The sequence below is a fragment of the Liolophura sinensis genome, chromosome 2 (genome assembly GCF_032854445.1).
Source record: "Liolophura sinensis isolate JHLJ2023 chromosome 2, CUHK_Ljap_v2, whole genome shotgun sequence".
NCBI lineage: Eukaryota > Metazoa > Mollusca > Polyplacophora > Chitonida > Chitonidae > Liolophura > Liolophura sinensis.
The window spans coordinates 21,437,596-21,463,708 of NC_088296.1; the positions used below are offsets into that span (position 1 = coordinate 21,437,596).

Sequence of the window (26,113 nt, forward strand, 5' to 3'; positions counted from 1 at the left end):
GCAAAGCACAAAAAATAAAAGTTTAAATCTTTTTTCGCCAATGGATGCATTTAAACATTAGACCCATCGAGCTATTGAGACCGATAGTGCTTCATTCCTGTAACTGGTTGAGGAATGTACCTCTCTGAGAGTTACGGGGAATAACTGCTTTTAATGTGTCGGATTGACAGTAAGCCAAATTTACTGCGTCTTCACACATCACATTTTCCCTAGCATATATCGTACATACAAGTCGCGTGATCCATGTGAGCCAGGAAAAAAATAACATCATTAAAGGGAGATAAAACCTATGGCAATCCTTATGGACAAGGCCAGTCCTGTGGTCTATTTTGTTGTCGGATGGAACTGATCGTTTCAACTTCGTTCCTTCTTGCAGTGATCAGAATGGTGGCAGGCAGTTTACGGCTGATCGCTTCAACTTCGTTCCTTCTTGCAGTGATCAGGATGTGGCAGGCAGTTTACTGCCAGAGTGGGTGTAGCGTCTGAAAATGTATTTGTTTCGTGAATTTGAGTGGTTGTCATGGATTGTTTTTGGTTCACCGAGACTCAGAACGGGCTAGTTGTTTATGGGGACCACTCAGTTGACATCGATTTACGCTCAGGAATATTTTATGCACGTTAAAATGCAGTAATTATGGCTTACTGTCGATCCGACACATCAGAAGTAGTTATTCCCAGTGACTATCCCAACACTTCATGTTGCTTGGTACAGCAAGTTAAATTCCGCAACTATACTGTAGCTTTAGGTGTTCTCTGTTTGGAGTGACAGTGAATTTTGGGGAAGGTTTGCCACGGTAGTTTTTTTTTTTTTTTTTTTTATTCTAAAGAATGGATTGGTATTGCTTGTGAAAGTTAACGCATAGATGATTTACATGTATTTAGGAATTTTACTCTAAAGACCTGATTTAATTTTCAGATAAATAATAAATTTACATGTAATAAACACATATTTACATTTCAAAGTTACACAAAATAAATTGTTCAAAAACATTTTACTTGGCTTGTAAGTTCCAAGCCCTGTGCTCAGGGAAGAGATTACAGGCATCTGATTATTCACTCTCCCCTACCCCAGTATTCATAGTTTTTGCATTGCTGTCATAGCTCCTCTGAGCCAATCATCAGCACACACTTTGGTCACGTGACTGACTAGCGTTCTGGAGTTAAAAAAAAGCCAATTTAACCTACTTGAGATAGGCATTGAAGACCATTTTAGAATTTAAAACAATAAAAAAATCTCCTTGCGAGGAACCTGCGTGCTTGAAACTATAAACTAGCCTAGTGAATTACACGATGATTAAGTGTGTTTAGCACAAATGTTGCAAACCTGAAAAAAATCTTCAGTTTATGCTATGTCTACAAAACCTCCACATTGGATTCCCTTCTTTGTAAGCCGTTATCCTCACTGAACTTACGGTCTCTGGCCAAAATAGTCGATAGAAGACAAAGACTGCACACAGAAGATCAACAGACCTACAAGTCGCTAATTTGCTGAGTACTTCTAGGCATTTTGAAGACAGGTATTTTCCACACCTGAATAACCGGAAATCACATGAGGTATCTGCGGCGCGATTACAACGCGCCTCAACTCGCTGCGGGAGAGTAGAAATTCTTAATCGGTCCAATGTCTGGAAAGTAAACTGCAAAGGCGGGCATCAAAAACGACATGAGAAAGTTTGAATTCTTCTCAGCATCATTCCTGGACTACAGAAGACAATGTTTTGACTACGGAACGAATAACCCGCTACATTATCTAATATTAAGGCTACTTGTTTTCCTGTTCTTTGACATATAATTTACACTTACACCAAAATGTATATCATTACGTATGTATAAGAACATAAACATCAATTGTTTGAAAGCGATCATTTCATCACTTCTGCATTGTCTTTGCTTATATATACGGCTTTTTAATTACGCCATAGCGCGTTTTATTTTTTAAATTATTTATCACACTGATTGGTGCTTTTAACGCTTCTCACAATCAGCCTATCAAATCTTCGTTTGTTTCTTAATTTTTTTTTTTTTTGGGCGCAGTAATGTTTCACAATATTATATTATGTTTTCATCTCTAATAACAACGAAATATAGGCTGAAAGTTCCTTTTTTTATCCGCAAAAAGGCTGAGGAAATAGGGTAGTACACATAGCCTATCAGAGCTTGGCCTATCCCATTGTTCTTTGCAGTAACCAAGTGCCAAGATCGCCAATTTCAAAGTGTTTAAAAAGTCTGACTAGATTTGGGATTGAGGCAGTTACCCCAACCACTGAAACACTCATTGCCTCCAACACAACTTACTCGGTTGTGTCTTTGAATAATACATGTATGTATGTCATAAAATGGCCAAAGAACCAAGGTTTTTTAATTGATTTATTTATTTGAATCATGTTTTACGCTGTTCTCAAGAATATTTCACTTAGACGACGGCGGCCAAAATTATTGTTGGAGGAAACAGGGCATAGCGCACGGGAAACTCACGACCATCAGCAGGTTGCTGGAAGACCGTCCCATTTACGGTCGAAGAGGAGGACAGCATGAGCTGGACATTACATGGACTTTGATTGAATCAAGTATAATGAGTTAAGTATAATGTCGAAGACACCAGATATGACACTATACAGTCACGTTATACCGACACCGGGTCAGCCAGTCCTGTTTAGTTACTCTAACAGGCTCTCAGTGCTGAGCGCCAAGCGAGGCCGTAAGAATTAGGCGACCATTTTAAAAAGTCTATAGTATGATCCAACCCAGGTTTGAGCCCAGGTCTCCCCGTCTTATAGGCGGACTAACCATTCGTCCACCTAAGCCGTCCCGGGGCCGATTCAGCAAGGCCGTTTTTTAGTCAAAATTCAAAACCTCTTCACAATGCAAAGTTGTTGGTAGTGGAAGTTGGAATTTAGACACATTTGTCTTGAGATAACATTGACAAGGTGAGCAAAATTTAGTTTCTAAAATCGAAAAATAAGCTTTCAGACTGCAATTTTTAAATTAAATAAGTCGGATATTGCTTTGTGGAATCGGCCTCCGATACATTGGAAGCCCAGCCCATGCTAGCTGACACACTTATCTATACAATACACGTGCACTGGACATTAGTAGTGTCTTAGCTATAGATTGGGCTTTTGGTGGCCACGTAGCATGGAAAATTAATTACAGTCCTCAATACGTCGCCGTTTCTTCTGGAGCAAACTAGTTTGGCCCACGGAATACCAAATATTCTATCATTTCATCAGCCCCCCCCCCCCCCCCCCAAAAAAAAACACACACACACACACACTCACACACAACTCATATTGATTGAGCAGATTCCAACGCGTCCTCCGAAAAACGGTCACTTTATTGTTCATTGCACTGTCAGTATGTCTTAATCTACTTATTTCACCAACCATTTAACACAGTAACAATATTTTCCTAATTTATTTTTGTACATGTACTGACGTGGGATTTGGTTTCCACATTTTGAATTGATTGGTAGATTGATTGGGGGTATTTAATGCCGTGCTCAGGTCTTGTCCAGTTTTATTACAACAGTCATGCAGTTTTATGCGTGGAAAGAAACTAGAATGAAGCACCGACTTTGACAAACCGTATGGCTTACAGTCACAGCGAGAGTTGTATTCGAACTCGCAACCAGATTGGTCAAGAAATGATAATAACTGCTTTAACAATCTGAAGTGCAAGGCCCGTCCCTAATTTAGAAGATCGTTACCGCCAGATACACCGCAGATCTGAGGTGCATTTATATTTTCCACTGTTTATCTTTCAGTCAACTTAATATGAAGCTGATTCTGCCGGACATAAGTATACCTGTAATCTGCCTTATGTCTTTGGCCTGCTTGATTTTACTGTATCCGGTTAGGCTAGTCGGTTTCAGGTGCTCAGGCAATGGGCCTCCATGTCCACTAGAAACAATCAAAGTCTGAGGCGATATAATAGGTCCAAATATCAAAGGTATACAACTTCGCCCTAAGCAGAGACAAAAATACAATGACAAATTATAAGAGATTGTTTATTTGCAAGTCTATAGCGTAATTCATTTATCCGCAATCTTGAGCAGGTGTTCGAATGTCCTGTCAGACCGGCTTACACCCTCGACTAACCATTGGCGTGATTTCCGGCAAATCAAGTGACCTCGCCGTGGTAAACCCTAAAAGGTCAAGCAGGTCCTTTTGTGAGCATATCAGGAACACATGCAATCCCAGCATGAAGAAACACAAAACACGCCCGTCAGGTGGGAAATCATCATCTTTCTAGATATGTTGATTGTTTTAAAGGGGAAAATATTCTGAATTTAAAGAAAAACACAGTAGGCCTACATATTAAGTATACAAATCTGATATCCCGTAACATGCCGACAAATACAAAATAAGGTGAGAAACAGTTAATACTGCAAAATATAAACGGAGGTTACAGGTTTTCCTACAGTCACTTGAAATTCACTTTCTAAATGGCATCTACCAACAAGCGTTGTTTCCTTGATAATTTGATAATTTGTGACAAATATCGCCCTTCCGGAAGTCAGACTTCCTTCTCATATTTGTAACAGTTTTATTTTCAGGATGATTTCGGAAGCAAGTAACGCCCGTTCCAGAAAGCAAACTTTGTGTGCGAGCCATCTTGAGGCAGGTGTTTCTTAATGTGCGCGTTCAACATATATTGATGTGCGAAGCTCTCCTCACAGTAGTTACAACCGTAAGGCTTTTCACGTGTGTGTATCCGACTATGCGAGATCAAACCGGATTGTGTGGTGAAACTCTGGCCACACTTACTACAGACAAAATGACTTCCGCCTGTGTGTGTTTGTACGTGAGATGTCAAAGTCGAGCGGCGGACAAAACTTTTGCCACAAGTAGTACAGACGTAAGGCCTTTCACCTGTGTGGATTCGCTTATGAGTATTCATAGCAGACTGCTGAGAGAACCTTTTACCACACGTACTGCATGTGTACGGCTTTTCACCCGTGTGTACTCTGCTGTGCTTTTTTAAACACGACTGATTGATAAACGCCTTTCCACAGGTACCACAGATGCAAGGTTTTTCACCGGTGTGTGACTGACAGTGTCTTTTCAAGTTGCACCGATGTCCAAAGGTTTTCCCACAAGTATCACAGATGTACGGCTTTTCACCTGTGTGGATTCGTCTGTGAATTTCCAATGCTGATGGCAAAGTAAAGTTTTTCCCACAAGTATCACAGGTGTACAGCTTTCCACCTGTATGTTTTCGACCGTGTATTAACAGACTGGACTGATGGTCGAAGGTTTCTCCACAAATTTTACAGCTGTACGGCCCTTGATCTCTGTGCGTCTTACAGTGCGACTTAAGTTCCCGTTGATCTCGGAAGCTTTCGCCACAAGCTTTACAGGTGTATCCTTTTTCAGATGCGTGTGACCGTTGGTGCTTTACCAAGACGCATTTATAGGGATAGCTTTTGTGGCAAATGTCACAAGTAAACGGCCTTTCCCCTGTGTGCGTTCGACGATGTGCTATCAGCCCTGCCCGCTGGGTATAGTGTTTGCCGCAAGTATCACAGGCGTAGGGCTTTTCACCTGTGTGCGTTCGTTCATGTTTTTTCAACGTGCACTGCAGAGTGAAGCTTTTTCCACAGGTGTTGCAACAATAAGGTTTTTCGCCTGTGTGTCTTCGTTCATGAGTTCTCAAAGAGCGCGGCCCCCTGAAGACTTTGCCACAGATATTGCAGGGGTGAGGTTTGCCAACTGTACTAACGTGAGCTCGACTGTGTCTTAACAAGGTAGAAACACATGTGAAATTTTTTCCACAAAAAACACATACATAAGGAGTTCCGCCTGTGGGAATTACGGGAACCTTGCTCAGATGAGAGCCTCCCTGTTCCTGATCTTCCTCATTTTCGTCAGAATCACACTCCTCATCTTGCCTAACGACTTGCCACACGTGAGGTTCACTTGTAGGATCGTCACCTTCTACTTTGATAGACCAGGAATCAGGTTCTGTTGAGGGATTATCACATTCTGTGTTAATAAAAGACTGGTTTTCATGTTTGTTATTGCTTGTGCCTGTAACACCCTCTGGCAACTCCTGAGATCCACCACTAACCGTTGGAATACCCCCGGGGTCCAGAATCGGCCACTGGTAACATTCTCCAAAGCTGTCGTCAACTACTTCTGTCTTCACAACAGGCCACACCGGAGGTTTCTCTTGCGGGTCGACCACAACTTCTCTCTTAATAACAGGCCAAACCTCAGGTCCATCTTGGAGGTCGTCCACCACTTCTTTCTTAACAATGGGCTTCACATCAGATTCATCTGGTAGTTCAATATGCAATATAAAATTGAAACCATATTCAATATATACACAACTCGAACAGTATCTTTTATCTTCGGTTTTAAAGTATGCTAAACTCATGTGAAGGTATGTGCTTACTTGTAAATGAATGACTACGCCTTTAACACCACCTCTTCAATATTTCATCCATGTGGGGACTACTTTTGAAGGCTATGTATAAACTACGTGTACTTTTGGAGGCTATCATATATGACATATTCTTGAAGACTATGCAAGATATACTGTTCTGCATAACCTACTTTTGAAGGCTAAATATGACCTACTTTTGAAGGCTAAATGTGGCCTACTTTTCAATGCTAAACATGACCTACTTTTCAAGACTAACTTTGACCTACGTTTAGAGGTTATGCACTGTCCACTTCTAGAGGCTATTCGTGGACTACTTTTGGAGGCAAATATGCCCTAACTTAGTCTTACAGAACTTAGAACTCCAATAGTTACTACATGTATCAGCATTTCAATACCACTGACAAGCCTTTGTTCTCATTGGGTGAGGCAAACCCTAAGCACGATTAGCCAGTTTAACACTAGGGGTCAAAATTCACATCCAAATGTCACTATCCAACAGGACAAGTGTCGGTAGATATTTCCATTATTCTTCAGTCAAATAAGGGAAAAAATTATCAACTAGTTTTAGTTGGAAGAAAACAGACAGATGTGCACATCACAAACTACACAAAGGCCTTCCCTGTACTTGAACTCACAGTTGTTGCCACAAATGGCTTAAGGACACTGAGTGCTATTTAACGATAGCTTTTAGATGTGGATTTACAGAACAAGATTGTGGGATTTTGTGCCTGCAAAAGATAGCCACATCTGCTCTTGCCGTTCATCACTTGAAAGTTACGAGGATTACAGCTGAATGCTCTTGAAAATATTTGGCTATTGTCGACGAAAACCTCAAGCTTAACTAATCATAAAACTGACAGATAGTAAATCTCTCTACACTAACATCGACGTCCACATTTATACTGTACACCACTATATATAGGCATACATACAGGCTATTCGAAATGCTGACAATAACAGGCAGTTGTCTTCTGATACAGGTATGAATTTAAAATACCTTGGGGGAATGGAATGATATTTATTGTGAAGCGGACAGAGGCAAAGAAAAGTAACTACATGTAAATATTACATTTTGAGACAAACACATGCAATGTACAGTGCAAGCTGTAGCTTACCAGTCTGTATTGCCAGTGCAGTTTAATATGACTTGACAAAGATTAAATTCATCTGAAAACTCGGAATCTGAAGTCTACCCAGAGATGCCAGTGTCATAAATCTAATTTTCAACGTCATCCATTATGGGTTCAAACTGATAAAGCAATATATTTTCTTCTGTGTAGTTAGAATCCATGTCGAAAATAACACAGTTTTATTAGGAATTCCAAGGTTATTTAGGCCAGCTAAACATGGGTTGACCGTCTATGACGTCACTCACTCAGCCGGAACACGTGGCTGGCTGGAGATCAACGATGGCAATAAATCTATTGTTTTGGTTTATTTAAATTCAAAAGTACATTTCTCACAATCCCTCCGGCTAATGTACTGTTTAAACAGATTATAACCTTCAAAAGTAAGACCGCTGGCTAAATCTGGACACTAATCTTTAAACTTCATTTACTTAATAATTTGACTGTCGCTTACTGGAATACTCAAGACTATTTCCCGTGTATGGCAGCAGTCAGTTTTATGGGTGGAAGCACGGAGGTAAAACCACAGGCCTTTGGCAGGTTACTCACAAACTCTTACAGACTACAGATGTGTTTTTTAACAAATGAACAGACTTGACAAATGGGAAAAGTATGTCACTGACTGCTTTGAGCCTCCACAGTCCGACGTACAGTGAGAAAAGAGAAATACATGTATGTATACCCATTCTACAAGGTCGGGCTTGAACCTGCATCTTGTGAGTCCTAGCAATTGAAAAGAATGAATGAATGAATGAATGCTTGGGATTTAACCTCGCAATTTTTCAGCCTAGTGATGATGAGGAGTCATTAAATGCGTGTACATAGACTGTTTCTTCTGGTGACAAGGCAAGTCCATGCCGCCACTAAAGTATCATGCCGAAGACACCAGACATGACATGACCCAAATCACATTATACTGACACCAGGCCAACCAGTCCTGTTTCCTTGCTCTAGCCTCACGGCTGATCGCCAACTGAGGCAGCAACTAGTATGATTTTTAAGGTCTTTGGTATGACCCAACCTGGTAGCGACAAAGGCAAACATTTCTATCCACACTCCACCTAATCCTCAGGTTTAACCCTCAATATTCATGTTTTAAACAGCAATTTCATTGCAGCAAAACCTGAACCAGCGAATCTGTCAGACTAGAGTTAACCACTAAAATTGTGTATGCCACCGTCTCTCAATATAAGGCAAGAGCAAAGCATTTACAAACAGAATTATCTCCCTTTAACCACTCAGATATATTTTTATATAGGCAAATCAGAATGTTTTTATCTTTATGTTACATGTGGTTAAGTTAACAAACATCTTGACAATGGCTGGTGGTTTTTCCCAACACCTCTATAACTTGTTTCCCCTACCTGTAAAACCGACAGTCATCCTGATCGTATAAAGTGAAACATTTTTAGCTGTGACATTAAACAACATCACAATCATAATACAAACACAAGTGTAAAAGATGTGTCATATTTAACACATATTTTACACAAGCGACAGTCATTCGCTCCTATTCATAGTTTTGCAGTGATGTCAGAGCTGTTTTGAGTCAATCAACAATAAACACACTTTTTGGTCATATGACTAAAGTAATGGAGGTAATAACAAAGTCAATTTAACCCAGGTAAAATAGGTACTGAAAAAGATTTAAAAATTAGAAAAAAAAAATTAAAAATAAAGCCTTTAGGTTAGAAATTCTTACTGGAAAAACAATTAGAATATGCCAAGCCTTCAAACTCCATGTAGTACTTTGAACCTTCAGGAATCAGCCAAAATCAGTATTTTGCTCATTTAGCTCTGTGTTATTTATCACCTCCGGCTTCTCACGAGCCCAGGTACTCAAAACTATGAATTATCATTTTTGGCATGAGTGTTGTAGCTCTGTCACCAACATGTCCAGAGACAGAGAGAGAGTGAATGAGTGCACAAATACCTGAGTTTGGAGGGTCAGTTGAGTTGATCAGATCCATATCATTCTCAGCACAGCTATTTTCCATATTTTCCATAGCTGTGTGTGTTTTCAGCAACTACAACATCATCTTCCTGCAAAGCACAAAAAATAAAAGTTTAAATCTTTTTTCGCCAATGGATACATTTAAACTTTAGACCCATCAAGCTGAGGCTATTGAGACCAATAGTGCTTCATTCCTGTAACTGGTTGAGGAATGTAACTCTCTGAGAGTTATGGGGAATAACTGCTTTTAATGTGTCAGACTGACTGTAAGCCACATTTACCGCGTCTTCACACACACATTAAATCTTCCCTATGTCGATGTTAATCTCCATAAACCAACTAACCTGTTCTGAGTCCCACCAAACAATCCATGACAATCTCACAAATTCACAAAATATGTACATTTTTAGACGCTACATCCACTATGGCCGTCATCTCGTTATGAGAGTCGTAAATATAAGTCACAGGATCCATGTTAGCCAGGGAAAAAAATAACACCATTAAAGGGAGATAATACCTATTGCAATCATTATAGTAACACTAGGCAAGTCTTTTACATGTATTAAGGAATTTTACTCTAAAGACCTGATTTAATTTTCAGATTAATAATCAATTTACATGTAATAAACACATATTTACATTTCAAAGTTACACAAAATGAATTTTCACAAGTATTTTATTTTGCTGATCACTTCCAAGCCCCTGTGCTGCGAGAAGAGATTACAGACATCTGATTATTCAGTCTGCCCTACCTCAGTATTCATAGTTTTGCATTGCTGTCATAGCTCCTCTGAGCCAATCATCAGCACACACTTTGGTCACGTGACTGACTAGAGTTCTGGGGTTAAAAACAAAGCCAATTTAACCTACGTGAGATAGGCATTGAAGACCATTTTAGCGAAAATAAAAACGAAAAATCTTCTTGCGAGGAACCCGCGTGCTCGAAACTATAAATTAGCCTACTGAATTACACGTTGATTAAGTGTGTTTAGCACAAATTTTGCAAACCTGAAAAATTCTTCAGTTTATGTTACGTCTACAAAACCTCCACATTGGATTCCCTTCTTTGTAAGCTGTTGTCCTCACTGAACTTACGGTCTCTGGCCAAACTAGTCGACAGAAGACGAAGACTGCACACAGAAGATCAACAGACCACCAAGTCACTAATTTGCTGTGTACTGCTAGGCATTTTGAAGTTAGGTCATTTTCCATACCTCAATAACCGGAAATCACATGAGGTATCTGTGGCGCGATTACAACGCGCCTCAACTCGCTGCGGGAGAGTAGAAATTCTTAATCGGCCCAATGTCTGGAAAGTAAACTGCAACGGCGGGCATCAAAAACGGCATGAGAAAGTTTGACTTCTTCTCAGCATCATTCCTGGACTACAGAAGACAATGTTTTGACTACGGAACGAATAACCCGCTATATTATCTAATATTTAGGCTACTTGTTTTCCTGTTCTTTGACATATAATTTACAACTACAACAAATTTACATGTGTACCATTACCTATGTATTAGAACATAAACGTAAAAAATGATTTAAAAACCAATCATTTCATCATTTCAATATTTTCTTTGCTTATATCTTAGGCTTTTTAATTAACTCATAGTGCATCTTATTTTTTTAATTATTTATCACACTGATTGGAGCTTTTAACGCCGCACACGATCAAGAATTTTCACTTAAAGTCCCCTTTCTCACAATCAGCCTATCAAATCTTTTTTCTTTTTCTTTTTGTTTTTTTTTTTATTGTTTTTATTTTTGCGCAGTAATGTTTCACAATATTGTATTATGTTTTCGTCTCTAACAACAACGAAATATGGGTGCGTTTGCCAACAAAGCCTCCAAAATATATTTTCTCCTGGGGCTTCACCCACCTAAACCCCCATCAGCACTTTGCCCTTGACCGGACCCGACGGGGCCTGCAGTACACTGGACTACGGCTGTCTGGGTTTCTCACTTAAGCTTTTTGGTCCTACCTCAGATGACCTGGATTGAGAGTTTAGCAACCTTCGTCAGGTACCTGACAAACCTCTTGGCAGCCGGAAGATGTCAAATCCTCATTTGTGAATGGCCCAGCAATCTCAGCCAGCCTACTTTGAAATGTTTCACTAGCACCAAAACTATGTCGCATGACAAAAAGGGAACAAAAATACCTTTTACATGGTGAAAAAAGGTGAACAAAGCCCCAGTTAAGGAAACCATGACACGTGTCCAGGTAATTGAAAACCCTGAGGGTGCAGAGTCTCGGCGAAGTCAACGACTGCTGGTTTTGAACTGCATGTATCAGCACGCCACGTAGATCAACTCATAGAAGGATCTACACGTACATCTAGCTTTCCAAGAAATCAATTCATCAGGCCCCAGAATGGAGCAATAGATTCAGGAATTGAATCCACCTGTAGGTGTTTCCATTATGAGCCTACATATAAACCTAACTTGCTGTATCACCTGAGAGAAGCATTCTTACAGGAGTACATCATGAACATCAATCAGCTAATCCCCGAGATTCCGCTCTGTTCCGGTGTACTTGCCCGGGAGGAGTGCGTGTGCCCGACCAAATCTGGCGCAGGAACTCTGACGTCTCATCACCATGTTTTGACCAGAGGGAAGGAATTCTTGAGATCATTATTTCAGTTATTTTTTACTCATGGGTAAAAAGAGTTATTCCAACATTCAGTATCGTGATTATGACCTGGAAAAAACTTCCTGTGATTTCAGAGTTCCTAAACTCTTATAGTGTGGTCCATAAAGCTCACCTGAAAATTCAAACGTTTGATCGTCTTTAATTCTCTTCACAAAACTCTAAAAAAAAGAAAAAATGAAAGTATATTTATGCAAAGTCTCAAGTAGTCTGTTAAAAGAAAGCGAAGTCGGCGTCCGTGTGTGTGTGTGGTGGGGGGGTGCTTACCGATGAATTTATTGAGTTTTTTTTCTTTTTTTTCTTTTGTCTAACGGGCCAGGCGGCCTGTACATCTAATCTAAGCCCACTTGTTATAATGCTCGCTAGGTCATCACCCACCGCTATTCGATTCCGCACACACATGAAAAAAGGTATGACTGCCGATACCAACAGATAATTGTGTGACATAACAAGCTGTACTGTAAGAAAATCCAGAAGCTAGAGACCACCTGATTTCCCTAATTGCAAACAGGGTGGGTGAAGAAATTCGTCCCGCAAAAATAAAATATCACATAGGAAAATGCCTGTTGTCGTTTTTTTTTTTTTTACAAGCCTGGCCCAAAAAATATAATATCATACAATACTAATGTAATACCGTACACACTGTTACAATGTTGTACTATACAATGTTATACTGTACAATGCTACACAATGTTACACCATACAATGTTGGACGACGCAGCGGGGACCTCAACGAAATAACCAAGTGGGAAAACACGCACGCCCAATCCAACCACCTCATTGGTCCGTTTTGGCGCCACGCAGCTCAATACTCAAACTTTACAAGCCAACCCATTACGAGGGTAGCGCCGTCGAGCGGGACGTGTCCTGCTGGGCCAGCCAAGCCGACACGTGGGCCCGATTCACTTTGAATCCATGTTGCCGGGCTGCCTTGAGCAAGCCTAGGGCTGCCATCTATGATGTCCAATAATTACTGTTTTACTCCATTTTACATAAAAAGGCACCAAATCCAGAGAATATTACCACAGAAACGTACTATACGATACTATGGCTATACAATACTAATGAGTGTGAATGTGTGTGTGTGACTTACCCTGCCATGTTCAGCAGATGACGTTTTTGATTATTTATGTCGGACTGTACATCTAATCTAAGCCCATTTGTCATAATGCTCGTTAGGTCATGGCCCGCCGCTATTCGCTTCTGTACATACGTGAAAAGGTATGACTGTCGATACCAATAGATAATTGTGTGACATGACAAACTATTCTATAAGACAATCAAGAAGCTAGAGACCACGTGAAAAAAAAATCGCCCCAAAATATTACACAGGACAATGCCTGTTGTGAAATCGATGTCAGCGGTAGTGTATTCGTTGGATTTGTGTCATTTTCTGCTTTCCGGTTAGCCAGGGTGTTTTTTGCAGAACACATGTGATGTTATATAAATATAATACTATACGATACTAATTTAATACTATACACACTGTTACAGTGTTATACTATACATTGTTATACTATACCATGCTATACAATGTTATACTATACAATGTTATACTCCCTCATCCTTCTCGCTCATTGGACGACACAGAACGGACCTCAATGAAATAATCGAGCGGGGAAAACAAAGCTGCTGTCGTGCGTGACATCAATTTTGGCGCGAATGACATGGAGCTCACCCAGTTTTGGCGCGAACGACATGGGGCTCACACACTGGTCCGTTTTGGCGCGACAAGGAGCCTACTAGGCCTATCCGAAAACTTTATGAATTATTTTAGAGAATAATCGTACACAAGTAGTTCTTGAGATGTATGTTCAGTTTTCGTTTCGCGTTAATTTCAACAAGACATGGCATTAAACATCATTGGGAAAATATTGCTATCATTTAATTATCAAAAAATGTCCTCTAGGAGCGCCAATCCAAACATAAAACAACGAAAAGTCCATCCAGTGTGTAAATATTATAATTTTCGTTTGAATTCACCCCAAAACACCAAACTTCTGTCCCCACCATAGTAAAAGCGAAATATTTTTGAGAATGGCGTGGAACACGAATCCAATAAATAAACAAATATATGCGAAAAATAATGCGGTTACGATTTTCGGTCCAGCCGTACAGTTTGTTGCAACAAATGTTGCATTCATTTAATACAACAATTCGCAGCAATGCTCAGCCGAATCTTGTGGGAAAGCTTTGTAAATATCAGATAGAGTCTAAAAATATCTAAGTATTTAATCCTGAGATAACAAAATCGCGTTGTCGTAGGAATTTACAGGTGTGAACCTCAGGTGTGGCCCCTGGTCAAGACCAGCCATGCCAACAGCTGAAAGATGTAACCTTGATGGTGTCAGCTACAAGGGAAAACAATTCTGGATTAACGCACATGTTGTGTGTTGTAGCCATCTATCAGTTCCAACAGAAGATGAGTCTGCCTCTAATAAATTCCTATTTTGTTCACAGCGTTGAGATTGTGATGAATACAGAATCGGTTGACACCTCCAGCTCTTCTCTCAACTTTTGCACTGGTTCAAGCACTTCCATCATGCCCAACAAATGTTCAGGAGTGACAGGCAGTCAGGCAACAGTCATTACAGGCAATTGAGAGTGCCACCGTACCATGTCAGTGATATAAACAAGTTCTCCTCCTCTTGATGCGGACATAGGCATGGAGAAATGCGGCGCTTCAGCACAAAGCAGAACTGAAAAGTCATACTGCTGTCAAACCTGCGGCAAAAACTTTTCTGCAAAATCAAAATTAACAGAACACAATCGAACGCACACAGGTGAAAGGCTGTACAGCGGTACAGCGTGTGGCAGAATTTTTGCTAGTCAGTTCGCACGGAAAACTCACAGTCGAACACACACAGGTGAAAAACCTTATGCATGTGTTACTTGTGGTAAGAGCTTTTCGCAAAAAGGCACAATGAAAAGACACAGTCACACGCACACAGGTGAGAAACCGTTTACCTGTATCACCTGCGGTAAAAGCTTTGCGAATGATTTCATCTTAAAGCAACATGTTCGCACTCACACCGGCGAAAGACCTTACACCTGTATTACTTGTGGTAAAAGTTTTATGCAGCAGTCTGCATTGGATAGACACAGTCGCACACACACTGGTGAGAAATCCTACACATGTATCGCTTGTGGTAAAAGATGCACAGACCAGTCTTCGCTGAGAAAGCACACTCGAAAACGCAAAGGTGAAAAAACATACACCAGTGACAGTTGCGGCGTAAGTTTTATGAATCAGTCGGCATTGATAAAGCACAGGTCAGAACATTTTACACCTGTATGACTTGTTTGACAAAAACTTGTCAGATCATTCCACTTTGAAGAACACGTGTGACAAAGGGCTTTATTCATCAACCGTCTTCATACTTGTCATATTGTCAAATTTGTGGTGCTGATGATGGGACCATCTGGGTTGCCGGCTGTTAAACAAAGGTCTGGAAGGTCTGTCTAGTAATGTGGATTAAAAAAAACACTCGAGGAAATGCTTAGAAAAAAATTGTTAAGTTAAAACTGTATATTTGTCAAAGGTGTTTAACGAGGTCCAAAATGGACTTGAAGTTTACGTGTTTTCTCTTTTTTCTTGTTTGTTCTTTGTTTTTTTTTGTTTTGTTTGTTTTTTTTTGTTTTTGTTTTTTGTCTCGGAGGAAAAATCGTATAAATTACAACACTAAAACCATAGAGTTATATATACTGTATGATGTACCTTCTTTCTTTTATTTCATCCAGGACAACCTCGTCCATTGTTAGGTCATGTCCCTGGTCATATTGCATATGTATCTATATATTCGACTTCTGGACATTCCTGTTTACTTGATCTGTTACGATATAACTGTGTATACGTGTAGCAGGATAGTCGTTAGAGAATTTAAATTCATTGAACCCATTTTGTGAAAAAACATATTGTGTACTTTTCATACGCATTCATTGCATCGTCATCTTGACTACGTGTTGTAGTCGCATTAGTCCATGTCACTCGTATCAGTATAATGGCTCGGGCGGGTCAGCTTATTTGCCTTCGGTAAGTCGTCTCATTGCAGCAGCACTAGATAAAAAAAAGCGGTGGAAATCTGTCCTGCAGCAGGGAAACACGTTACATGCACTCTAAGGATTCCTTCGTCGTCATATGACGGAAACATTGTTGAGTACGACGTTAAATCCCAAGCACTCTCTCACTCAGTAGTCCATGGGTCAGCCGAATGGCTGCGACTTTGAGGTATTTTCTGGTATTTATCGTACTAGTGGAGTGTATTGCCTGACCCAGGAGTCTTTCACCAAAGTGATCGCTGTGAGCTCAATTCCAGCTCATGCTGACTTCCTCCTCCGTCGTACGTGGGAAAGTCTACCAGCAACCTGCGAGTGGCTGGCGGCCGTCGTATAAGTGAAATATTCTTGAGTACGACGTAAAACGCCAATCCAGTAAATCGATTAAACATTCACTGATGACAGGTAAGGTACATGTAAATATACTGATCGTGTTTCTTGCCGCCAGTATAACCCTGATGCTTGCATTGTTTCAATACCAATGATGTAATCGGTTAAACCGTCACATTAATTGTTGTTGAACCCTAATATTAAAATTGTATGCGCACATAACCTGATCAGATAAATGTAGTTCAGCTGTCACCGACAAGTTCTATTTTATTGTGACATTTTATCAGGATGTTTTAGGAATACTTTGTTGGGTAATTTTATCACCCGCGATTTTGTTACACATTGTTGTATCATGCAGGTCAGTGTAAGACTAATAAATTTTAAAGACAAAAATTTTTTTTCTGCGACATTCTATTTACATCTATCTAATGTTAACACCTTCAGCGTGTGTGGTCATCCAAACGCTGGGAAAATTTGAAGATTAACTATTGGTGTATAGTATAGACTCGTACAGCATCTTGGTACTGCGTACGGTGCAGTACTCCTACCATAGGGAAGACGTCACATAACAGAGGCAGGCGCCTGTGGTTACGGACTGATGTGTTTGGGCGGTATCTGTACGTCCCTTACTCCTGCTTTATTTATTTATTTATTTCATTGGTGTTAACATCGTACTCAAGACTGTTCACTTATGTAGATGTAGGCGGGTTCAGGAACGTACCGACCGTCACTGTTACCTGGTTAATCTGTTTGAGCCAGCGAGTTAATGCCGACTTTTTATGCTTTGAGTTCAGGTGCTGTAAAACGTCAACAGTTTAAACAAATAAAACACTTTTTTCAGTGGAGGGGGTCTCCGTGGCACGCCAGCTCGGGGCAATGATCCAAGAAATCGGAAAATAATTCATGCCAACGAGTGAGAATTAGATTTGTTAAGGACTATGGTCTTTTGAGGCAACTGGCGTGTTCTTTTATTTATTTGTCTAACGGTGTCTACGACGGAACTTGATAGTCGTAATGTTCACTTCTAAGACATAGACATGTACCAGTTAACTCTCACGCTTAAATTAAAAATCACGTTCTCCCAGTCAATGTATGAAATCTCAGGGGGATTTTTTGGTTTTGTTTGTTTTTGTTTATGTTTTTTGTTATAAAATACTTCCAGCATAGTACCGTATATACATGTATAGTTATAAATAAACCATTGTTGGGTTGACAGCTCTACATTGAGCATGTACGGTGGCAGTCAGGTTTATAGGTGGGGTGGGTGTTACCGAAGTGAACTACATGTAGCTGGCAATAAAACCTGATGACCTAAAGACTCAGTCAGTAGAGCGAATTCTAGATTTGAACACGCGACCTTATTATGTTGTATCTGTGGTATGACTGACTTGAATCTGACTCGTGTAATACCTTTTCACCCTGTCCATTCATAATCTATTGTATCATGTATATACAGAAGCGCAGAGGGTGAATATTTAAGTTGCTAAATCTTTTCATTGGCCAATTAAGGTGTTTGCACAAAACGTTCCATGTCATAGCAATCATCTCGTATAAGTGAAATATTCTTATGTTTGTGTACTTGGGCGTAAAATACCAATCAAATAAATAAATAAATTATTCAGCTTTCCAACTTTTCTGTTTCTACCGTCCTATATGATAGGGATTTTTTTTAAGGCATGCTAAATACCGATACTGAACTCTGTAGCTTTTATACTATCCAAAAAAAAAGAAACGCATAACCCGGTTTTTTGCGGAGGTGATGCAGTCTTTTCAATTATGCATAACTAAATAAGAATTGCTATTCTGCAAATATTTTTTACACAGATTAAGGAAGGGTCCATATCTAGACAACAAGGCCATCAACTTGAGGTAAGACACTCACAATGTGTCTCCCACTTGAGTGGAATGTCAGTATCTGTTGTGACCACCACGGGCACGAATAACAGTTCTGACATGCCTTGTCATGGACTGGATGAGACGCTGGATAGAGGTCTGGGGAATGTTCTGCCACTCCTCCTGCAAACATGCAACTTGCTCTTGAAGCGTTTGGGGTTGAGGTTGACGTTGGCGTAGACGTCGATCAAGTTCATCCCACAGATGCTCAATTGGGTTAAGATCCGGGGAACGGGACGGCCAGGGTAGCACATTTACATTGTTTTCGGCGAGGAAGTCCCTTGTGACACGTGCCGTGTGCGGTCTGGCGTTGTCCTGCTGGAACAACTCCCGCTGAACGTCAATGACAGGTAAGAGGTGTGGCTGCAGGATGGTGTCTCGGTAGCGTACGGCCGTAAGATTTCCCTGAACGTGGACAAGATTTGTACGACCAGTATGCGATATTGCTGCCCACATCATCACACTCCCTCCACCAAATCTGTCCACTTGGCGTACGCAGTTAGGGGCATAAGGTTCGTGAGCACGTCTGTAAACCCGGTTTCTACCATCACGTCTCTGCAATAGGAATCTGGACTCATCACTGAACCAAATGCGTCGCCAGTTGCGTAGATTCCATGCAGTCACGTTGTTACACCATCGGAGGCGATTGGCGCGATGGTGAGGACGCAGCACGATCCCAACATAGGGCCTCCTGGCTCTCAGTCCATGTTCCCTCAGCCTGTTCCGCACTGTCTTACCTGATATCCTCCTCAGTCCCGGTATGCTGGCTGCTGTGCTTTCAGCTGTAGCACAACGGTCACGCAAATGGAGGACCCTTATGTAGCGATCTTGGGCTGCTGTAGTGACACGTGGTCGACCTGAACGCCGACGGTCATTTGTTGTCCCAGTATTGTTGTAGCGGGCAGCAAGCCGTGAAATCGTGCTCTGGCTGACGTGTAGACGCCTAGAAATGGACGATTGGGACTCTCCAGCTTGAAGTCTTCCAATGGCAATATTTCTTGTGACAGTGTCAAGACGTGGCATGTTGAATCAGCTTGAAAACACCACTTGAAAGACGCCGATTTCCGGCCCGAAGTTGCGGTTTTATAGTCACACACTGCATGCTTTCCATGCGTAAGTTCGGCGTGTAAGACTGCACGTGATGTAGTGTGGTGCTGTATTTTTTACTTCTTCCAAAAACGGCCTCCAAACTCAACATTTTCAACCTAGAAATGTTTTGAGGAATAAAATGTGTGCTAACTGTGACTATTAACAATATTAAAACACATTTTGCTCATGAAATGAAGACAAAATGTATTTATTTCATTTTAAAATAAAACAAAACACCTGTGCGTTTCTTTTTTTGGATAGTATATATTGTAATGGTGTTTGAAAAACTGAAAATTAAAGCTTGAATTGTCATGCAAGTTTAGTTGACCTTTTTGGACTCGTCTTACGAAATAAGATCATATATATGTATATATATGTATATATATATATATATATATATATATATATATATATATATATATATATATATATATATATATATATATATATCGCTTCGCTAACAAAGCTGGCAGCAAAGCGATATACGTACGATCTGATTTTAATCAGATTGTGTAGAGCAGTAGTACATCTACATATACTCCAGTAGGCCAATGCGGGTTGGCAAAAGTATCACACAGGCCGTACCGATAAATGATGGGTAACTGCAAAATCTTGGACAGGTAATAAACTTCAGATGAAATGAAAAGAAAAAAAAATGCACATTGTTATCACCAAATATTGACGTTTTGAATATTTTGGTATGGTAGTGTCGGTAGCCCTAAATTTGCTCTACATACAGGTGTGTTGCACCTGCGTTTGGAGTTACCGGAAACTTAATACCTTATGCTTTTTAATCCAACCCTACAACAACAACGACAACGCTAGAGTTACTTGGCTGAATGTTCTGGAAGAACGATGCCCGATAAACATCGAGTATTAGTAAGTACAATAAAGTTTGACACGCTGTTGTAGAGTTAATGGTGCTGTTTGGTTCACGTTTTATACCTAAAGACATGCTTTGCCTTGGGCAGAGGAATAACTGAAGATTGAAGTCCGACAGTGTGTCAACAACAACAGCACGTGCACCAACGTCGGCTTTACATACAACGGGAATTTTTAGGCAGACTACTGTCAGGTGGTAGAATGACGTCAGTTTTTGGCCAATATACATGAAATTGTTACTGGAATATTTAGTTCATTTTGTTCCACGTGTTAGTCCCCCCTGGAGACACCCCCCCCCCCCCCCCATCCCCACCCGGTCGGACAATTCCCCCCGCCTTTGTACAAGATTTAAACTGTTCTTTAATCGCTCTGGTTTGAGTTCTGGTAACAGGTAATTTAAAGAAAGGCATATCAATATGTGTGTTTGTGTGCGTGTGTTGATTTGTGATATTAACATCAGTATTATAATCAAATGAGTTTAGTCTTTGGTGGGAAATATCTCGTTAAATAAACATCTAACAACCCAGCCATAATCTGTTGGCCTCCTAACTGCCCAGACCTTTAGACCCTTGCAGCAATACACAACTGGCTAAGGTAACGCTAGTCTATTCATTTAGGTTAATAACTTGCTTTTTAACTAAATGGTTAGAATATTCCTCAAAATGTATGGCTTTGTGTTAGATAAAACGTTTAGACCAAGTTTTGTGATTTTTTTATTTTATACCACTCTGAAGGCTTTTTTTAAGAGCAACCTCAAGTTGTTCTATTTTCAATACCAGGTGTTAATTTTGCCAAGTCAGCGAGGCTTGGACAGGAGAGGGTCCAGATTAAAACAACAGGTTATGACTAGGTTATTAGATATTTATTGACAAGTTATGCTGGCTGCTGTCATACAAGTGAAATATTTTCGAGTGCGGCGTAAAATAACAATCAAATAAATCATATAAATACGATTGGCTAGGATATAAATTTAGAAGGAAAAAACAACTCAAATTTGGAAGATTGAAATGTAAAATGACAGAACAACACCATACAAGGGTCTGTCAAAGAACATGTTTGGTTTTAAGGTCATAATTCTGAAGAGGATCTAAACCTCTAACTTTTTCCTAGTTTCTTATGTGTGATAAACAAATATCCACACAATATTCCTTGAAGACAAATGGTCTTAACCACAGCCCCATGTGCACTGTGAGCAGGAGAATCAATAAATTTTCTGTCCCAAGCTATTATTGGCCCAGTGTACAGGAATTGAAAGATAAGAGCCTTAAACACTCTGCCACAATATACATGTAAAACAATATAATTTTTCCATTTCAGAGAATTGATGGAATGAATGATTACGGCTTAATGCCACAGTGGCAATGTTTTAGCCACATCGTGGCAAAAACATGTTTCAACCATATATTGTTGTTGAGGCAGTGACAAGATGCAAAAGTAAATAAAGCTGATGGACATGCTTAAAACAAGTTTAAAAAACTAAACGGCAGATAAAAGAATTGATTGAATCATGTAATAAAAGAGTAGATATACATGTTGTTTTACTTCATATTTACGCATTCATGTACCATTTAGCGGTGTATATAAAGGAGGGAAATTGTCTGGGGGGGGGAATTGTCCGGCGGGGAGGGGTATTGCCCAGGAGGGGGGTGTCCGGGGGGGGGGGGCTTGGGGGAATATGTCCTACATTCCCATATCTTTCATTTTCCACAAAACTGTGAGAGAAATGTAATTCTTTGCTTTCAGGACTACTACTATCTGTTCTAAAAATAAAAAAATGAGGGTATTGATAGCTTTGCAGTGATGTCCTAGCTACTCTGAGCCAATCATTTGCACCCTCTTTGGTCAGGTGACTAAAGTAACGGGACGTGAAAACAAACCAAATTTAACCAAACAGTAAGATTTTAGCTTGTTAAGTGAAAAAATAGAGCTTTTAGGTAAGAAATTCTTTCTGGGAAAGTAATCCGAATGGGTATGGTTTCTGGGTCATGTAGTATTTTGAACTTTAGTAATCAACAAAAATTAGCATTTCGCTCATTTAGCTTTATTTATCATCTCCTGCTCCTTGCCAGGAACCCTGGGTGTTCGAAACCATGAATTGAACCAGTGAAGTTGCCAAAGAAATCAGTGAAGTGTACAATTTAACAGTGTGTAAGGGTATCCTGATGTGGCATTTGTCAGAAAAGGAGCATATCTGTATTTGACTGTATCACTGTATGATTGCTCGCATAACAGAGAATATACATGTACATACCATATCTAGACCGTAATCTAATTAAATCGTTTCTAATGGGGGAATTCGTGGAACTCCTTAAAGCCTGTACAGGCTGTATCCAGATGGTCCAAAGCTGTGAACTCACTGGTTCTTCCCTTTATTGTGTCACAATTATCAGTATATGTGTGCTCAAAAAAACATATATGAAGTACACATGCACTGCAGCATCACAGAAAACAATAAGCATCCTACTGTGAGATTTGTATAGGTCGAGCTCAAGTATTTTTTCAAACAAATTTTCTACATCAGGAGACCCTTAAAATTCTGATATTCATTGTTACCTTTGTGGAGTCTGGGAATGTTTCGAGTCATCCTTTAAAATGTTCAACCACAGACTGACAAGTAGTGTATGAACTTAGTAGTATTGGTGTTTCTTTGGCAGATTACCATGGCTCCCTCAGGTGTAGCAAATGATTAATCAAAGGGACGGTGGGGTATCAGATGAACAACTGCGTCACGTTGAAGAGAGAGAAAGCCTAAGGCTTCACGATGTAACAACTGATGCCGTCGACTAGCAAAGAAGATTCTGGACTAACTCAGTATGGAAAGCTGTCTTTGGGTGCCCTGAAAGTGCTCAAAACACTCACATTGCTGATGAATATCAAATATCTATGCTAATCCAAGCCAAAGACAATTGTACCTCTGATAATCCAGTATTATTCACGACGTTGATTCTGAAACTGCATATTTGCCAAACACTAGGATCGATGCAAACGCTGACAGCTCTAGTTCTTCTATGAACCATTTTCCTGCGTTCAGCCATTCGATCATGTCCAACGAAAGTTCAACAACGACAGACGGGCTACATGTGGGTGATGTTTCAGATGAGTCATTACAGTCAGCTAAAAGTGACACCATGGCAACGAATTCTGCAAGTTGTTCTCCGTGTGGTGAAGACGCAGTCATGGAGGAGTGGGATAGTCCAGGACAAAGCAGAATTGAAACCGCTGAAAGGCCATACTCCTGTGAAACTTGCGACAAAAGTTTCGCCGATAAATCTAGATTAAGAGCTCACAGGAGAATACACACAGGTGAAAAGCCTTATGCCTGTAATATATGTGATGCAAGATATGCAGATCCATCAACATTGAGAGTACACACTCGAAAACACACAGGTGAAAGACCATACACCTGTACAACTTGTGGTAAGAGCTTTGCACACGGAACAACCTTGAAAAACCACAGTCGCACACATACGCCTGAAAAACCTTACGTCTGTTTTACTTGTGGCAAGAGCTTTAAAGCTGAATCAATCTTAGAACAGCATGTTCGAACACACACAGTTGAAAAGCCATATAGCTGTGAAACTTGCGGGAAAAGTTTTGCTAAACAATTCGCCTTGAAAACTCACAATCGTACACACACACGTGAAAAGCCTTACACCTGTGCTACTTGTAATAAAAGCTTTGGTTATAAAATTTCCCTGGAAAGACATAATCTTACACACACAGGTGAGACCCCTTATACCTGTATTACCTGTGGTAAAATAATTAATGACCAGTCAAGGTTTATGAAACACACTCTCAAACACACAAGTGAGAAACCATACTCCTGTGAAACTTGTGGCATGAGTTTTGTCAATGAATCATCATTGAAAAAACACATTCCAACACACACAGGTGAAAGGAAGTACAGCTGTGAATTTTGCAGCATGAGCTTTGCACACATGGGATCATTGTCAAAGCACAGAAAAAGACACACAGGTGAAAAGCCGCACAGCTGTATTACATGTGGTAAAAGTTTTGCAGAAAAAGGCTGTTTGGAAAGACACATTCGCACACACACAGGTGAAAAACCTTTTATATGTTCGGCTTGTGGTAAAAGCTTTGCACGTTTATCGAGTCTGGATAGACACAGTATCACACATACAGGTGAAAAACCCTACAGCTGTATTTCTTGTGGTAAAAGCTTTGCAGACCAGTCATCATTGCTAGCACACAGTAAAAAACACACAGATGAAAATGCACACACCTGTGAAACTTGCAGCATAAGCTTTATCAATCAGTCAGCATTGATAAATCACAGGCAGGAACATTTTACACCTGTAATTTTTGGGGCAAAAGTTCCTGATGTCTGTTCACCATGAAAGGAAACCTTTGAGAACACACAGGTGGTATGCCTCACACCTGTCAAGAACACACAAGTACTACATCTTACACCTGTCAACACACATGTGTTATGCCTTACACCTGTCCAGAACACACAGGTGGTATACCTTACACCTGTCCAGAACACACAGGTTGTACACCTAACACCTGTCAAGATCACATCCGTAATTAGCCTTACACATATCAAGAACACACTGGTCGTAGCCTTACCCCTGTCAGTAATACACCGGCGGTACACCTTACACCTGCCAAGAACAAACAGGTGATATGCCTTACACCTGTCAAGGACACACAGATGGTATGCCTTACACCTGTCCAGAGCACACGGGGGGTACGACTTACCCCTGTCAAGATCACACTCGTAGTTAGCCTTACACCTGTCAAGGACACACAGGTGGTAGCCTTACACCTGTCAAAGACACACAGGTGGTATACCTTACCCTGTCAAGATCACACGTAGTTAGCCTTACACATGTCAAGGACATACAGATGTTAGCCTTACACCTGTCAAATGCACACAGGTGGTATGCTTTACACCAGAAAGGCTCGTGGTAAAACGCTTGCCAATAATGCTGTAATACCAAAGGGTATAAATAGTTATGCAAAAACAAAAGGAAAAGAAAAATACAAACGAAAAAAAACCAAAGATGAAAGTGAGCATCAGCTGACATCAGAGTTGTGTTTTTCTTTCTAATGTGCCCCCAGTATTAAAATCTGGACTAATGTTGTAAAACGTCCAAGCCCTGGTTGACTGTGTGTATACTGTTTTCTGATTGGGTTGAGCACGATTGATACCCATTGTCTTAAACATGACTTCACAGTGATGCAGCACGGAACCAACAGAAAAAGACAGCTAAGTCGGGGATAATCTCGTCACTTCGCCAGGTACCTATTAACCCGTCTGGTTGCGATGGGTGTTTCCGTGACTAAAACAGTCAAAGTGCTGGCTGGCGACGACTGTCAGGCAGTTGAGCAATTGGGTCGCAAGTTCGAATCCAGCTGTCACTTTTCAGCTGAGGCTTTAAGTCATGAGGTTTGACATGTACCTTTCAAGAGCTGGACAATTACTGGTGGGTTTGATGTCAGTTTAATGCGACTGGCTGGTCTATTCAGGCTGGTGTCTTCGGCATGCCGTTCCACTGAGGCAGCACGATACTGCCTCCCGCCTACTGCATGTATACACCCTCATGACACGAAATACTGCTGAATTAAATTATAGGCCTCTGATAACCCTAGAACACCTACATGTATCATCTTGTAACTTGGAAATGGCTCATGCTGGCTTCTTCTCCGGTCGTAAGCTGGAAGGTCTGGCAGCAACCTACGGATGGTCGTGGGTTTCTCCCCGGGCTTTGCCCAGTTTCC

General features: G+C 40.5%; 3 protein-coding genes across 3 annotated transcripts; 2 read left to right on the forward strand and 1 right to left on the reverse strand.

Annotated features, from left to right (window-relative positions):
* Positions 1-4,007: 4,007 nt before the first annotated feature.
* LOC135463176 (gastrula zinc finger protein XlCGF26.1-like) lies at positions 4,008-10,679 on the reverse strand. The gene is made up of 3 exons (XM_064740494.1): positions 10,477-10,679; positions 9,448-9,557; positions 4,008-6,278 (listed from the first exon to the last, which is right to left on the reverse strand). Exons 2-3 carry the CDS (start codon positions 9,518-9,520, stop codon positions 4,552-4,554), a joined length of 1,800 nt encoding a protein of 599 aa, XP_064596564.1. The 5' UTR covers positions 9,521-9,557; positions 10,477-10,679; the 3' UTR covers positions 4,008-4,551.
* A 4,104-nt stretch (positions 10,680-14,783) lies between these two features.
* Positions 14,784-15,469, forward strand: LOC135462575 (oocyte zinc finger protein XlCOF6-like). Its single transcript, XM_064739798.1, has one exon. It carries the CDS (start codon positions 14,784-14,786, stop codon positions 15,414-15,416), a length of 633 nt encoding a protein of 210 aa, XP_064595868.1. The 3' UTR covers positions 15,417-15,469.
* A 7,617-nt stretch (positions 15,470-23,086) lies between these two features.
* LOC135463178 (gastrula zinc finger protein XlCGF26.1-like) lies at positions 23,087-25,402 on the forward strand. The gene has a single exon (XM_064740496.1). It carries the CDS (start codon positions 23,377-23,379, stop codon positions 24,724-24,726), a length of 1,350 nt encoding a protein of 449 aa, XP_064596566.1. The 5' UTR covers positions 23,087-23,376; the 3' UTR covers positions 24,727-25,402.
* Positions 25,403-26,113: the final 711 nt, after the last annotated feature.